Here is an 18221-nt window from a genome sequence, read left to right as displayed (position 1 = left end):
AAAGATCAACAAATTAAATTCTATACAATGATCTAGGTTTTGTTTGTCTAAGGATTTAATTACCGGATAACGATTATAATGCCCCTATGAATATATAAGAGTTAAATCAGGCATTATAACGTTTCTCCGGTGAGAAGTTAAACGAATTTCAATGTGCTGAGCTTCTCTATATTCTCTTTGTTTCTTGTTTTCATCACCTCTCGTGAGAGAGAAGATGAACAAAACTAATTAACAATAGTCATTTTCATTGTTATATATTCTGCTTCTTAGTGTAGACTTTCAAATTCAATGGACAGGTGGCAGTCTTGTGTCCACTCAATCCTATTTAATTTGCTACAATAAAATCAATGAATACACAACTCTTCTATGGAGACCTGAGCAAGCTTCTATGGAGACCAGTGTCTCTGTAGAGCTCTATGGCGACTGCATATTTTTTATGGCGACCAGGGGATCTTCTATGGCGACCAAGGGAACTTCTATGGCGACCAAGTGAATTCTATGGCGACCAAGTGATTCACTTGAAGTTTTGTGAAGATCAACTAAGGCTTTATGGCGACCAGGTAGTTACAGAGGTTTCTTCTGTGACGACTAAAATCTATGGCGACCGCTGGTGCCTTAGAGACTCTCTATGGCAACCACTGTGGTGCTTTAGAGAAAATCTCCATGGCGACCAGTTCTGTGGCGACCATAGATTGTCCTTGTATACACTTCTATGGCGACCTGTGAGAAGACTATCATGCCTTAGAATGTTTTGCTTCTATTTTGCCATTCTTCACTGTATCAACACTTTCTTCTGTAATTGAATTAAAACCCCTTCTTGTATACTGATGTTTGGTGCACTGGTCTGGTTCACAAACAACTAGCATTGAGAGAACATAATTCAATTTGTCTTGTGTTTCTGAGTTGATACAGATTGGATGAATATCCATTACTTCTAACACTGACCATCAATAAATAAATGTACTTTCACTGGAGTCCTTTCTGGTACTTTAAACAGCGTCTTCATTGCTACTACAATCTTGAACACTTCATTCACTGTTCTTCACCGAAGCTTGAACATATAAATGAACTCATGTCAGTGAGTATAACTTCAAGACTGCAGTTGTCTTCTTTAACCTCTATTTATATCAAGTCTTCATTTCTGTCTATCTTCAATCAATGCCAATACACTGAAATCTTCTGGTAGCACTTTATACACTGAATCTTCATCATTTCTGAAATCCTGAAAGTCTTTAACCTTTATTCTTCACTGAGGCATGAACAAATTAATGAAATTCTTTCAGTGACCTGTAAACAGACTTCAAGCCTTCTTCTAATCTTTTGATTCTTTGTATTTGCCTTGTCTTCATTCATCCTGATTTCTTGTGTAGACGTAGTATTATTAATCTGTCTTATTCTAGTGTTGTTATCGTATTGAGTTATCACGTAACTGTTCATACAGCTACACAGTCTCACCAACAGCCCTTACTATTGCTTTTACTTGGGCCTTATCTTCAAATATGAGGCATGCAACCCATTTTATATTCTTAGGTGTGCCCTTATTAAATACCACAATTACCCTTACTTTTATCTTTCTTACTTTTGGTTCAGCATATGCAACATCTTCATCAGTCTCATCCTCAGAATCAGAATATTCAAAATATTCAGAATTGGAATCACTGTCATCCACAATTTGCTTACCATTATACAGTGACAAAGTGTCTCTAATTTCCTAGTTGAGTTGAGATTCCAAATATTTTTGCTCGTTCTTCACTTCATCTCTTATTCTTATACAATCAGACAAATCAGAGTCACTCTCATTCCCTATTTCCTTTTCAAGATCATCTTCATCCTCCGCGTCAGATTCCTCTTCATCATTACTATTAACTCTATTTTTATATTCTTCATCAGAATCCCAGTCATCACCATATTCAAATGCATTGTCCTATGCCCCACTTTCATCACTTACAACTGGTGGATCAGGCTTAGAACATGAGTGAAACATATTTATCTTTCATACTCCAGTTTTAGCTTTTTTAACTGCCTCAACTATTTTCTTAACATTACTATCTTTCCCGATTAATGCAAAACCTTCATCAGGAGTCACAACATCTTTCGAAAAGTACAATCTATCATCATCACTAACTACAGTCATAACCATGTCTTAAATGTCTTTCATACTAAGATCCCCCAACCTCAATTTTTTTTAAAAAGCTTAAATTTAGGCCTGGCGTATTCTCATTTTTTGTAAGTCATGAATTGACCCCGTAATATACAACCAAGACTTGTGGTCTGTCAAAAATTAACTACCAATTAACAAATACTATGGACACAGGACATATATATATACATGGGTATATATCAAACATACACAAAAATCACAAAAAAATTGCAAAGATATATGTGGGTATAACAAACACTATGGACACAGGACATATATATATATATATGTGCAAAGATAGAGATATGACATAAAAGATTTGCATGATTAAAAGAGAAGGATATAAGATCAGTATCTGTCGAAACACTTAGTCGCTTGTGATTCACCTTCGATTTCTCCTCTGACGTCGCCTCTGTTTGCATATGGGTTTAAACCTAATTTCACGATCAATTTCATTTGATGTATGTCGGGTCGGGTGAGTATTAGACCCTACAGCTATGTATGCTGACATATGCTGACATGGAGCCTACTACACAGTTTATGTGGAGGCTTTTAAAGGAGAACCGTTAAAAGTCAAATGATTTTAACGGCCGTGCAAGTAATTATAACTACAATTATACGATCTAAAATTTTCAATTACTTTATTAGTTGACTGAAAGCTTTTTTAACTTAGTGATCTACTTGCAAGTTGCGTGCGAGTAAAGTGACCAATTAGCCATTTTACCCATTTAAACCCTAATTGCAAGAAATGTTCGAACTCGATCGGGTGTTGAGGTTCGTTTAACTCAACCAATCGATGATACTGATGACATCGTTACTGAACATGGAGAGAATGATGCTGGAGACAATGAAACAGAGAAGGGTTGTGAAGCTGAAACAGATTGTGAAGATGTAAATCAGACAACATGCTGGAAATAACGTAAGTAATGTTAAATCTAAACTTTTTACATTCAATTAGGGCTAAATATTTTTTCTTTGAATATATGATGTTATATGGGCGGTTGTTTCAGTAGGGTTCTTAATTTTTTTATATTTAACATGAATAACTTGTACAATATGGCAGTCTACTAGGGGGGTCATTTTGTTCATGTTCTGTTTTCCTCCTACATAAGTAATGTCAGAAAGGTTTATAAGCATATCGATTTTTGAAAACCTTAGTATCATGGATTTAAAGATGTGTTTTGGTGTTGTTGGTGGTGAGTTTGATTCCCTTTATTATAAAACTCATGAATTGAAGATTCATTTACTGAATGCTGAGAGTAAACCTCAATTGGTTCACAGAAGGGTTTGAGGATGCGGAGCTTTTGGAAGTGGACATGGTAGAAAGAAGAATCATAATTGCAGGAAAATATACTGAAGAAGAAAAGGAGTAGAGAATAAGGGTTATGGGTTTTAATTTATGGGTTTTAAATGGTCTGGGTGGGTACAACGGTCACATGACATGGAAGTGCCACATTTGTTGCAAATAAGCCATGTCACTTGCCGATTCAGCTTTCCGTTCGAAACCTAACGACGCTAACGGGTAGTGACTTGATTGAAAAATTTTATGAGTGGGATCAGTTGACTGACAGCTTTTTGAGTTCGATGACCCAAGTAAAAGTTAGTGATCACTTGAGTGATCAAAACGCCATTTAATGCAGAAATAAAAGTGTTCGGTACTTTGTATATAAAATACTTCCAGTTGATACTTTCTTTACTTTTGACACATTTGCATTCATCTTCGTACTCTATTGAGTTTTGAGTAGTGTATAGAAGATCATGAATAATAAAGTTACGATTGTGGACTCAACAAATATATAATTTTTCGTTGAATAGCTTTTTCGTTAAATATGATTAGCTATTTAACGAGATATTGTGGCGCAATTTGTTACTCGTCTACCTCTTTCATTTGTATAGATAATTTTGATGCTATAAAATACTTTAGGCCACAGAAAATAACAACAATTGATACTTTTTCTTTTACGAGAAAAAATGATAAACATTTTTAAATAAAAAAATTGTCGAAATTATTTAATTTAAGTATCAGTTTAACGTACTTCTTTAGCATTTGGAAAAGTATGCAAATTGGATTTAGTCTACACAAAAGTCGTAGAAGCCATTCATTTTTTTAATCTTTTTCACAACAAGAAAAATATATTGGAAGTAACTACACAGAAAGGCTCTCAACTAGGTTATCAAAGAGCATGAGATGTGACATCTTGCGGAGGATTTGTTATTATGATTCAGACTGAATTTACGGGGTTAAAGCTGAAACACCTTACAACTTCATGTAAGATCAGCTAATAACTATGTAAATAATGACACACAAGAGTGTCTTGCTCTAATACATGTGCAAGTATGTAAATGGCCAAAATATCTCATAAACTGTCAACACACTCCTATTTATAGGATCAAACCCTCATTTAGTTCTCATTATGATTTCTCACGAATATGATTGGATCTTATCATCAATTATGTATATCTCGAGTAGATTATGTATATCTCAAGTTTGTTAGCTCAAGTAGGACTATGGAAGCCAACTTTATAATCAAAATCTCATCATTATATTTATATATCATGTATGTGTAGTGATTATCTATTAATCAGTGATTAATTATCTGTTAAAGACATTCTCCTAGAAAGTGGAGGTTGTCATTATCTAAAATTACGGTTTTTTCTCGTTACCGCCGGAGCCCGCCTCTAGGAGAGGAGAGCCTCCTCCGAGAACCTATCCCTAGAAGTTATTTCCAATAACCCTATCACCCGAGTATAAATGTAGTGATTAAGTTGTCATCGAGTATGATTGTCATGATTAAGTTCTCAGAGTTATTTCTTGAAATAATGGACTAACTAATACCTACCATGGATTTTGATACCTTGGAAACCCCTCGAATTATTATATATTTTAATGAATTGGATCCTATACGCTTTATGGCTTTATATATAACTCATGTAAGATTTTGGTCTCAATATTGGCTAAACATATTTCTTTAATCTTATCACAAAGAGTAGCAAAATTAAAAAACTCAATCAATTTCATAAAACTTAATCAAACTTATTACGATGTGGTGCATATACACATTATTATCAAGACACGATTAAAAGAGTATTTAAAATAATAAAATAATATTACGGGACAATGATCAAGATGATATTCATAAAACGTTCATATTCTCACGCACCCATACTTTATATATATATATAGGGTCTTACTCCATTGAGAAACTTTTTTTGGTGAGATATGAGATTTAATCTCAACCATAAAAATTTAAATATATTTTTAATCTAGACCATTCATTTTAAATTATCATCATCTTCTCCAACCATCATCTCTTCCATCTTCTTCATTCTACTTACCATCCACCATTACATCCAACCACCGGAAACCACCATTTCCGGCCACCACACCGTCGGTGACCACCACTACCTCCGGCGATCATCGACAAATCACCACCGACAAACATAAAATCACCACCGTCAACTTAAAAAAAACCATCGGAAAATTAAAAATCACCACTGAAAAATGAAAAATCATCACCGGAAACACAAAAATCACCACATAGCCACCAATAAAAAAAATCACTACCGGAAAATAAGAATTACCATATCCGGCCACTTTTTTTACCCACAATATTCAACCACCAGCTCAATTTATCAACTCCGATCATCAACATCATAATAATAATCACTAGATTTAATTATAAATCTTAACAATGATCACTAACCACCACCAAATCATGACCACCACAACCTGACCACCACCACCATCTACAAACGCACCAAATTTAAAAAACACTAATTACAAAACAAATCTCCAGAAATGAGTAAAATGGATAATCACTACGTGATATGAAATCAAAACTATTCTAATCGGGGAAGCTCAGTCGCCGGAAAAACGATGAGCTCCAGTTGCTTAGTCGGAGACAAACGGTTATTCAACCGGAAAATTTTCGAATCCAGAAAAGCGGAGAGGATAACGATGAATAGGATCCGGCGATGTGAATCCGATAAGAGGTTTATGGGCGGAAGAGAGAGAGCGAGCAACTGATCTGGTATTTTCGGGTAGTGGCGACTGTTGCGCGGTGGTGGTGGTGGGTGGGTGGTGGTGCGGTTATGGTGGTGGATTGGTGGTGGAAGTGGGTGGGTGGGTGGGTGGGTGGTGGTAGGGGTGGGCAGGGATGGTGGATGAAAGATGATGTATGAGATATAAATTTAAAGTGTGTGGTTGTGATTTAATTTGGGAATGAAAATGTGTGGCTGAGATTAGATCTCAATTTTCACCAATAATATGGGTTCTCATTTGAGCAATATTACCACCGTCAAACATAAAATCACCACCGTCAAAATATAAAATCACCATCGGAAACATAAAATTCACCACATTCGGCCCATCAAACAAAAAATCACCACAACTGGTCACTGCCAATACCCACCAGATCCGGCCACCAACTCCGTTCATCAACTACAATCACCAATACTATAACAAAAATCACCACTGGGAACTAAAATCACCACCTTCAGCCATTTGCTTCCCATCAGATCCAGCCATGGTCACCAAGTCCGACCACTGTATACACATAAATCACCACCAGATCTACATCAAACACCACGAATCAACACTAAAATCACAATATTACACACTCCAACCACCACCTACAATTTTCATTACCACAGTAACATCACCACTACAACACCATCTTCATCCCTACCACACACCACCACTTGTAATATTTAAAACATCATTCGGTCAAACGGAGTTTCATCGGATAATAATCAAATCGGAGTTGTAGATCTGAATGCGGGGGAGGGGAATGATGGGAGAATGGGGGCGGCGAGAAAGACGGCAACAGAGAGGTGTCGACACGGCGAGAAGGAGAGAGGATCGTCGATTGCAATTGAATCGGGATGAAGAGGGAAGAGAGAGAGAGAGAGAGAGAGAGAGAGAGAGAGAGAGAGAGAGAGAGAGAGAGAGAGAGAGAGAGAGAGAAGATCTGGTGGTGGTGGAGGTTGACGGCGCCGGAGTAGCGACGGCTGGTACGTGGTGGTGATGGGTGGAGGTAGTGGTGGGTGGTGGGTAAAAATGAGATGGAAGGGGATGAAATAGATTAAGTGTAAAATAAAAATTTAAAATGTATGGTTGTGATTTAGTTCAGGGTTAAAATTGTGTGACTGAGATTAGATCTCAGTTCTCACAATAGCGAGGGTTCTCATTTGAGCAAGTGCCTATATATATGTATGCATGTATATATATGCATATGTCTGTGTGTGCATTAGTTCACGACCCAATTTAATACCAAAATAAAGGCTAATATATCAAGAAATAATTTTAATTACTATTTTTGATACTTCAATACAAAAAACTTTTAATAAACTATCATTCAATTAAAAGATCATTTTGAAGATGATTGTTTTTCGAAAAAACTTTGCCAAAATATATTATTGAAATTGAGTTATATACTAACAAGTTAAATGAAGTGGTAAGAATGAAAGAAAATAATGCATGTTCAAAGTCACAAGTAAGGCTATTTTTTTTTTCTCGACAATTGATCAAAAAATCAAAACAACACGATGGAGCTAAAATTTTCAATTTTTTGTCGGTTTGAATTTAGCTTACTTTGTTCAAAAATCAAACAATTTTGGTTTGGATTCAATTTCACAAAAAAAAAATAATTAATCAAATAAACCAAACATAATATATTAAAGGATCCATTATATACTGTATTATATTATTATATAATAAATGAATACACACCCACTACATTGCACCTCTTATTTATATTTACTTTTACAATTTCTTAAACTTTTAATTTTGGATGTATACATTCCTTCACTTTCGCTTCACACCCTTTTAAAAAATATTCCTCTAACACACTCATGATTATCACTTTTACGGTTTAAGTTTAAACTTTTAATGTTGGTAGTAAATTTCGCTTCATATTTACTCTAATGTTTATAAGATTATATTTATAATCTTAATTTTAAACTATTATATACAATAAATTTTAATTTTCTATACTACAATATATATTTTTTAGTTTAACGAGAAAGCATAATATTTTAAAATATCTGGTATAAAATTGAAATTGAAACGAACCGATCTGTTAAGAATCGGTCCGATTTGTTAAGAATCGGTCCGATTTGAATCATTTTTATTATATTTAATTTATATTATATTTATAATTTTTCAAAATCAAAATTTTCATTTTGGTTTGGTTTGAACTTTGAACCTCCGAAATCGTTCAAATTGAACCGTAAACATAAGTATACAAAAAATAAAAGGAAAATGTTAGATGCTCCAATTTTTTACCAAAAATCTCCTCAAACATGATGTGTCACGTGAATGGTTGGCAACCTTACTAGTCTATACTAAACTATAATAACTGAACATGGTATAATTTGTAGTTTGGTTAACCCAGTTTTTGGTTATCCCTTTTGATCACGACCGTCAGATCTCTTAACTAAATGATCATAACCGTTAGATCTGAATACTAAAAAAATACACCAGTCAAGCTTACAGGTTCGAATCTCGCCAACAACAAATATTTTTATTATTATTTATAAAATTACAAATAAATTTCTAGGTTCGAATCCAACCAACAACAAACATTTATATTAATATTTATAAATAAATACACTAACCAAGTTCATAGATTCGAACCCCGCCAATATCAAACATTTAATTATTATATATAGATAAGGTTAATGGTTCAAATCTCATCAACCATATACTACTTTATACTATACTATTTGATTTAACTTAAAGTTATACACAATGAAATTATAATTATATTGTTATTAATTAACGTATTTATTTATTTATGTTAGATATTCAATAAAAACATATAAAATATAAATATTAACGAAACCCGTGCATCGCACCGGCTTCACGGGTTTCAAACTAGTATTAATATTATAGGGTCTCGCGTGTAGTAATATGCATCCACAAACCAAAATCACCCAAATGTCAGGCACATAATTCGATAAAAATTTTGGAAAAATATTTGGGATACTCGATGGTAATCAAAATAAAATATAATAAATACAAGATACGGAGAAAAAAGAAGAAGAAAAAATTGAAGAAACTGATTAAAAAAATGTAGGTATACAGGTTGATCGAAACGCAAAAGCCATGAATTCATTAACTCACTCACTAGATTAGATTAGAAAAAGGAAAAGGCGAGAGAGGCAGGTAAACGAAAATCTGAATAATCTGAATCTCGAAATAACAAACAAATCAAAGCTTAACGAGAATTCTGTTAGCGCATTTAGTGGAGTGCGTGTATATATATGGCGTTACAAAATTGTGTTTAGATTGGGAAGGGAATTGATGATGCTTTGTTGTAATTGTTGTGGTGATTTGAGCATTTCTGTTATTCAATCCTGGCTTCGTGATTATGATAGGCTTCAATCCTTCGCTGTCATTCTCATCTACATTCAGGTATCCTCCTCTCTCTCTCTCCCCCTCTCCCTCTCTCTATGTATCTCTCTCCCTCCCTCATCTCTCTCTCCCTCCCTCCCTCATCTCCCCTTCCCTCGTCTCTCTCTCTCTCTCTCTCTCTCTCTCTCTCTCTCTCTCTCTCTCCCTCATCTCTCTCTCTCTCTCTGTATCTCTCTCCCTCCCTCATCTCTCTCTCCCTCCCTCGTCTCTCTCTCTCCCTCTCTCCCTCTGCCTCATCTCTCTCTCTGTATCTCTCCCTCCCTCGTCTCTCTCTCTCTGTATCTCTCTCTCCCTCTCTCTCTCTGTCCCTCGTCTCTCTCTCTCTCTGTATCTCCCTCTCTCCCTCTCTCTCTCTCTCTCTATCTCTCTATGTTCTAATTGATTATTGTTATTTGGTTATGAACAGATTGGATGTTCTTTGATTGGAGCGCTAGGCGCACTGTATAATGGAGTATCGTTGATCAATTTGGTAATAGGTTTGTTTGCACTTGTGGCTATTGAGAGTAGTAGTCAGAGCCTCGCTAGAACGTATGCTGTGCTTCTTTGCAGTGCTGTTTTGCTCGATATCTGTTGGTTTATTCTTTTCACCCATGACATCTGGTTCGTGTTAACCTTTCCCTCTCGATGCAGTTTAATTTGTGGTCTAGTTTATTTAATTAACATGATTCATATCAAACAGATTAGATAGAAATATATTTGTGATACTTTACCATACCATATCTAAGTTACATGTCTCGACTTTCGAGTTAAAGCTAAATAAACAAATATTAAACATCATTCTTTACAAGCACTATGAGATATTCTTCATAGGTGGAAGTGTGTTAATAAGGTACCTGGATTCAGTACTTTATGTGTGTATGTTAATTAATCATGTGTTTTTTCAGTCCACAAATTATAAATTTCGACATTCAAATTATAATTAGCGGTTGTTAGTAATCAGCTCATCTAAAACCTTGTGTTGGAGAAAGGCGCCAAGCTGCCAACCTATAATTATATTTAAATTAGGGGGATGAGAGGATTTAAACTCGAGACCACTTCCTAAACCGAACCCTGATAAGTAACCAACTCATCTAAGCATCTCCAATGGTGTTAGCTATATTAATTGGCTAAATTGATTGACTATAATGATTTAAGCTAAAGGGAACAACACATGATCCAATGGTATTATGTATGATACTAGTTGGATAAAATTATCCCTAAGGGAAAATTTGGTTCAACAAATATAGCCAATAATATATGATTATCTAAATTTTTTGCCAAGGGAAAGTGTGCATTGGAGTGCTAGAAATGTTGCAAATTATCTTTAACAGTGCCACCTAGATATTTTAGCTAATGGTTCTACACCATTGGAGATGTTCTAAAAGACCTTAAGACCTTAACATATACCAATCTACCAAACAAACATATTAAGATAAACAAATGGAGGTGGGAAAACTCGAACCCGAAACCCCTCCCTAAATTGAGCTCTGCTCATCTAATAGACTAATACGTATACTATACAACATCAGTTATCTAATAGGTAATGCTTAGTCCCGTGGTTGTTATTAAATGATGATGCTGTCCAAATATATGAAGATGTATGTGATAGAACTGAGTATAAGCATATAAGGAAATTGTGAAAACTCGTTCTTCAAGCTAAGCCTACACAAGTTTTATTTGTTGCATGTATTGTATCCTCTGTCTCAAAAGTAAATCTGTCAGTTTCTATTGAGTTTTTGCAAAATTTTCACTTTCTAGTTGACCTTCTGACCTTAATCTTGGAAATTTAAAAGCTGCACCAGCACCATAAATAGGAAGTTTGGGACTCCAAAAGCTAACAAAATTTTGTAAAGATAGGTTTGAGTTAAAGGTCACGATCTTCTGCAAAACCGTGCATCTTTATCTTTTGGTAAGAAAGATGGCATGTAATGAGTTATTTTAAGGTGTGTTATATGGACTAGGACAGAGTGATCAATTGAGGACAGAGTGATCAATTGAGGAGGTGTATCTGAAGACTACAATATGGTTTAGTTACTCTTCATTGCTCAATGTGTTGCTAAAACTTGTAGTTCCTGGCCTTAATATCTTTCCAAAAATGTCAACTGTTTAGGGTCAGACCTGAATATTTCTAGAGAAAATGGAGTCTACATACAGTAATAGACTATAGCTAAGATAAATCTTTCTTGGGGTTTTTTAAAAATACCCAAGTTGCAATTTTTTTTCTTCAATTACGGTGCTACTGTATATGCAACATGAAAAGCAACATTTACAACCTCATATGCAACTTCGTGCAACATCCGCTGCAACCTCATATGCAACTTTTACCGTATTTTCTACAATAAGTTTGAAAACATGGGTATTTTTGATAAATTCCCTTCTTTCTTTATTATCATTTTTTTGTTTTTTATATTTATTACAATGTTCTTTTGTGGTGGTTTGGAGGAACAGATATAATTAGGTGGTCATCCTTTATTTTCGGATAATAGAAGCTCAAGTTTATTAAATTTACATACTAATAGTGCAAGCTAATTGAAGTGAACAATTTTGTTTTCTTAAATCTGTCCATGAGGTGTTCTGTAATTATCAGACTTATGAAGCTCCATTGGTTGTTAGACACGCTGGGTCTAGTACACCTCTAACACGAGTTGAACTATAATAAATTTCTTCATTGATTTTTGCTCTCTCATAATGAACATAATAGCTTCCTAATATTTTCTGCTGACATCTTATTATCTTAAGCTTCTCTATTGCTGTTCAGTGTTCATGATATAATTTTTGTCTATATCAAGAATGAGTCTCATGGCTATTGAACATAGGTAAATTTATTAGGGTCACCAGTCACCACGTTCGCTCCCTCACGAATTATAAATGTATATTTTTACTTGAGAATAAATGACCGAGAGACGTTGTGTGCCTTTTTAAAGATCAATTTTTGGTCATGAGTGTTTTGGTGCTTGAATCTACTAAAGTGAATTCAACAGTTTCTTGTTTAGAATGGTGATTGATGAACAGACTACAACATAGTGTGGTGACTAGATTTACTTAAATTGGCAGTAGGTTAGTTGGTACCGTGATCTTTCTTTTATGTTATTCCAGAAATGCATATGTAATTTGTCCTAATATTACTAGTATAATCACGGGGATAGGAAAAGGGAATTATTTGCAGAAGTGTTAGGAAAAGCCGAAAAGGATACTTCCTAAATTTTTGGTATCTAGAACTATCATGCTAAATGTTATACCTCATTCTTCTCCTTTATGATTGACATCTGCATATAGACATATGAATAATACTCTAATATGGATGGCAACCCTCGCTCATGTTAGACACAAGTGCATAGTCACCATGCATCATAAAGCACCAACTGGATAGAGTGCACTGCACATATTTGCATCAGTATCATGAATAGGTATATACTATTGGTGAAAATATGGAACCGATCTTTGATACCATAATCAGCTATATCAATATATAAATAAGCTTAATTTATTGGATATCTGATTGTACTCTTTATTGTCTTGGAATAAAATTCTTATGAAGCACTGCTATTGGTGTATACAGGACTATATCTTCAGAGAGTTATGGGAAGTTAGTTATCTTCTCAGTGAAGCTTACTCTGTTGATGCAAATTGTTGGTTTCTCTGTAAGGGTATCATCATCATTACTGTGGATTCAGATGTACAGATTGGGTGTATCATATGTAGACCATAGCAATCCCCAAGAGGGGGATCTGGATCTGAGAAATAGTTTTATAAATCCTTCAACTCCTGTTATTGCGAGGCAGCCCTCAGGTTCTGATGATGTTCTAGGAGGCTCTATATATGATCCAGCCTATTACTCATCTCTTTTTGAGGATGGTCTAGAACATGGATATTCATTCAGGGTAAGGAATTTTTTGCATACCATGCGGTAGGCATCACTTGGTATTTATATTATAACTATCATATTATTGGATGATATAGAAATTTGAATTTCATTTCCTCAGTTTATTAGCATTAAGATTCACTTAAACCATCAATCGTATCAGGTTGAAGTTGTTTCTTCATCTGGGTGGATGCCATTTTTCACCTGGTGGAACTGGTTATTGTTAAGCCTTTCATAATAACCAGAACCACTGAACACACTGACCGACGTAACGGAAGTTATGATGAATAAAGAGATAAATATCAATAATCATTTGATGTAGAAGTTTTTAAACAGTGTAGTAGGGAAAGCATTATATGTTATATCAAATCATTGGTAAAATCTAATTAGTAGTGGTGAGTATGAACTGTATATTTAATAAACTTATGTTGTGTATGGTTGGGAAGAATGAAAATGGAGGGAATGGAATGAAATTTGAACAATGTTATAGTTGAATGTTTAGGATTTTCATTCCTTCTTCCATTTCACTCCTAACCACCTAAACTAGAGCTCAAACTCCCAATTTGAGAAGGAATGTTACATCCTCTACCATACCCATTTTCTTCGCAAGTCTCGTCATGGAAAATTTGCATAAACTTTTTTTTTAAATCTGCCTTCCTATCTACATTGTTTCCCTTGAATTTTTGTTCATTTCGTTCTATTCTGTCCAATCAAACTAACCTTATGATCACTATTCCTGAATTGATAAACTTACTATAATGATTGTACACTTATGTGTGTGTTGCACTTTGTGCCTGTTTCTTGTTTGAGCTTTGTTATTAATACGAGGCAGTGGTTCATAGTGCTTATCGTAGTGGTGGTTGTTGATTCTTTGTGTAGACTTGAACTAGAGATTTATCATTACCTGTTGCAATAATAATTGAAATAAAGTGAAGGGACATGTGTCTTAATTAGAAGAAATAGTCTTGAAAGTAAGGCATGTATTTGTTTGACCCGATTTGACAAGAGATGCAGGTATATTTGGAGGGACAGTTAAAGTTTAATAAGTTGCAAAGGAAAAGATTTGTCAAGGAAAAGGAATTTAGGCTACAGTTCTTAACATGCACTGAAAAATAGTATAACTTTTGGTTTCCAGACAAATTGCTAACCAGTTCACTGTTATATGATATCACTTTGCTCAGTGGTATAAGATTTATTTTTCACAATTTAATTAGATGTATTATTTAAGAGTATTGGGATTCTAGCTTATCAATAGAGATGCACAAAAGGCCCATCGGGCCGGGCCTTGACCGGGCCTTAAAAAGCCCGGGCTTTGACCGGTCCTTAAAAAGCCCGGGCTTTGACCGGGCCGGGCTTTCCGATATCAATTAAATATCAGAAAATCATGAAACTACATTTTTTTGTTATTACCTGATTGGGAACTTGTAACAAAAACATAATGAGCTATTTTTTATTTTCATTCCTTTCATTTAGTTTGGATCCAAAACAGTTACAGCTCCCCGAGTCCTTACCGTATTACTTTTCCGGTATACTCAATGATGAAGGATATATCTTCATTTGAGCGGCAACCCTTATATATCTTGCTCAGTGTTTAAGCTTAATTATTACGTCACTCAAAGCATCCTTATGAAAATACAAATCCTAAAACTGCTTGAGTTTTGGTATTCTTAAACATCGAAGAAATCCTACAGTAATAAGAATTTGTCACTGGTTGAAATGATACATGGCATCATCTTAAACAATTAGCCAAGTTGGGTGTGGAACAAACTTTAGAACTTGAAGGAGAAGATCTATCCCGCAACGTGTTAAAATGTTGGTTAGTTCTTCTAGATCTTATTTTCTGGGCTAGTTGACTTTGGAGTTTACAGTAGTTAGTTTTGTGGAGCTGAGTTGCTTTGTGTTTTTAGGCTTTAAATTCATTTGTTTACCAGCTCTATCTTTATCAAGTTTATGGAATTAAGAAAGTATTGAGAGAATGTCCAACAAACTATGCTTCATTAGAGTTTCTCTTGAGTGGAGAATGGAAAACTGATGGTGTTCTTGTAGTCGTAGGTACTATTTTTTAAAAATAGCTTCTCCTCTAATTACGTTATGCCTTGTTATAACTTGTTTTCTCTTCCACTCCCTCCCCCCTGTCTCTATCTTGCTTTCTACACACACATACACATATCTACATTTTTTGTTCAATTATAAAATTTAATAAACATGTTGTGAAGTCATAAATGGCACATATCAGTTTTCATTGTTTTATAATCAAATTTTTGCAGAGTGACAACCTAAGGTTTGTTGAGGGTGGATCTCTGCCTGATGCCAGTGCTTGTTTGCTGAAGCCATCCATCAGCAAATCCTTTCAGACTATAAACGTAAGTTTGTCAAATCATATTCATGTAATTATGACCTTTTTGCCATAGGATATGAAGCATCGCTGCTTTTCTTATGTTGGTCCAGATGAGACGCAGCACTTATGAAGTAACTGTAGGCAAAATGGTCCACAATGTTATTAGTATTTTAATAACACAGTACTCTCAATTTATATAGCAGCCTAAGGGAGGTGCAAGAAACGGGCTGTTTTTTTTTAAATAATTATTAAATATAAAAAATTAATTATATTAAGTCATTAAGATATCAGTATGAAGAATATAATACAGCTATGAAGAGAATTGTGTTATTCATGTTGAAAAATATTATTGTACCGTTATTTGTTAAAAAATAATAAATATTATTACAATCATTAAAATAAACATTATTGTACAGTAACCAAGTCCATTACCTGGGAATGTAGCTTTCAGAACATTTAGGAAATTTAACTTTCATGTCTTTCCTGCTACATAAATTCTAGTATGTGACTATGTGTTCTGGATATAAATTGATCAAGAATTGTAATGTGTATGTTTATGCTAGCTGACTGAAACTGAATCTTAGTTAGACTTTGAATGGAGGATAAAGGATTGTGCAACTTGCTGATTAAGTGAGCTTCTGAATTTGCATATGGCACCAGGGCCTCCAGTTTGTCAAATAATTTGTTGATTTTTTTTTATTTGCAGGATAATAAAAATTCAATGAGAAGGGAAAGTGTATGAATTGGGTACTCTGTCTATAAATTTCATTTTGTACTTTTCTCAGACTCTATTTGGATGACTATTTCCTTGGGTGGTTTTGTAAGTGAGCAGTGTACAGTTGCCCGGTTATATTCTTTCCTGGATGGAGACCGACAATTTTCAAACAAGTAATGGCTATGATAAAATCAAACCGAAGACTTTGACCGTGCATTTGGGATGAAAATTTCAACATTGTAGTTCCCCTTGCATCTGCATGCTACTCCCACTCTTGCTTTAGAGCAGTAGGTTCAGTTTCCAAAACAGATTTTTGTTAGATAATACCGGCAGGAGAGCATACGATGATCTGCTTCTTGAACCGTTATGAACGGATAATATCTGAAACCGGAGAATGTGATTACATTGTAAGCTTGAAGTATTGAATCATCAAGGTTATAGTTAACAAGAAAGGATTAGGGGTTCCAAAGAGGCAAAATGTGAGTTTGTTTTTAGCACTTGAGCTGCCGTCTTATTAAAGTATATCTTTTCATAGTAAAATAGATTACAATATATTCTTTTAGCTGTATATTTATGACAAATGATGAACAAGCAGTGCAGAATTTTAGAATCTCACAGCATCTGCAATGCAAATTTCAAAATAGACCTGCCTGTAATCTGGTGCTAGCACTTTGGATTTGGCCCCTGGTTTTGATTGTACTTGTTTATTGTTAAGTTCTCAAACGTTTCATTCATATTAGGTAGGCCAAATTTGGATTAAACTAATCTAATTTTTTATACCTATAGATAAAATATAAAATTGCAACCTTTTCTTTAATAATACCTGTTGGCTGTTGTGTTTTAAAAGGCAATATATTATATATACTCAGGGTTACAGATTTCGGAAATCGAAACTATTCGGTTGAGATACCGATTTACGATTTATCGGACGATTTTTAAAAAATCGGATGTTTAATCGGCGATTTATCGGAAATCGGTCAAATCGGACAAATATTTTTGACCGTTTTTTAAGCGATTTATCGGTGATTTTTGAAAAATCGGCCGATTTTTATAACAGAGTACCCGTTTCATTTTATCCGTTCTTTTTTTCATGTACACGCTTCTAAGGTCTTTGACGTCTTAATTAAAATAATGTTTAAAATATTTTTTTTGCATATTAATGTTTCAGTTGCAAATTTTTTTCCAAAAAAAAAAATTATATATAAATTAATATTTTAATTATACAGTCAAAGAACTTATAAATATGTACAGGAAATTTTAACAATAAATAAAATGAACGGAGCATGTATATGAATAACTTATCGGTGAGTGTAATGGGATTAAGAAATTTGAATAAGGGCTATGGGAATGAATATGAAATGATAAAGAATCTACGATAAAGAGTCTATGAAATGGTAACATCAAATTGTCAATTTAGACAGCAAACTAAAATTGGGCTTTTTTCATAAATACCCAAGTTTTATAATTTTTTTGTAAAAATACTGTAATTTTTTAAAATAAATTGTAAAAATATTATTATTCAAAAAAATTTGTAAAAATACGGAGGTTGCATTTGCAACCATATCTGCAATTGTTAGCAACCATATATGTGATTGCAAATGAGTGTCGGGGGGCCAATACTAATATCACAAAAATGCAACCAGATTTGCAACCTAAAATGCAACATAAATGCAATCTAAAACAGTTATACAATTTACACTAAATTGCAACCTATTATACAACATCGTATTTTTACAAATATTTTCAAAGTAAAATAGTATTTTTATAATT

General features: G+C 34.2%; 1 protein-coding gene across 1 annotated transcript; it reads left to right on the top strand.

Annotated features, from left to right (window-relative positions):
• Positions 1–9194: 9194 nt before the first annotated feature.
• On the top strand, positions 9195–17150 carry LOC141704497 (uncharacterized). Its single transcript, XM_074507750.1, has 5 exons — positions 9195–9557; positions 9964–10157; positions 13096–13417; positions 15666–15761; positions 16443–17150. Exons 1-5 carry the CDS (start codon positions 9447–9449, stop codon positions 16476–16478), a joined length of 759 nt encoding a protein of 252 aa, XP_074363851.1. The 5' UTR covers positions 9195–9446; the 3' UTR covers positions 16479–17150.
• Positions 17151–18221: the final 1071 nt, after the last annotated feature.

Source organism: Apium graveolens, unplaced genomic scaffold (genome assembly GCF_009905375.1).
Source record: "Apium graveolens cultivar Ventura unplaced genomic scaffold, ASM990537v1 ctg7920, whole genome shotgun sequence".
Classification (NCBI taxonomy): Eukaryota; Viridiplantae; Streptophyta; class Magnoliopsida; order Apiales; family Apiaceae; genus Apium; species Apium graveolens.
Note: the sequence above shows the minus strand (reverse complement) of the source record. Positions and strands in the feature narration are given on the sequence as shown.

What these genes read in the sequence shown, in the direction of transcription:
- LOC141704497 (XM_074507750.1), top strand. Translation starts at nt 9,447, where the DNA reads ATGATGCTTTGTTGTAATTGTTGTGGTGATTTGAGCATTTCTGTTATT. An exon ending in TCATTCTCATCTACATTCAG is followed by an intron (nt 9,558 to 9,963) that starts GTATCCTCCTCT and finishes GGTTATGAACAG; the next exon opens with ATTGGATGTTCTTTGATTGG. An exon ending in AACATGGATATTCATTCAGG is followed by an intron (nt 13,418 to 15,665) that starts GTAAGGAATTTT and finishes AAATTTTTGCAG; the next exon opens with AGTGACAACCTAAGGTTTGT.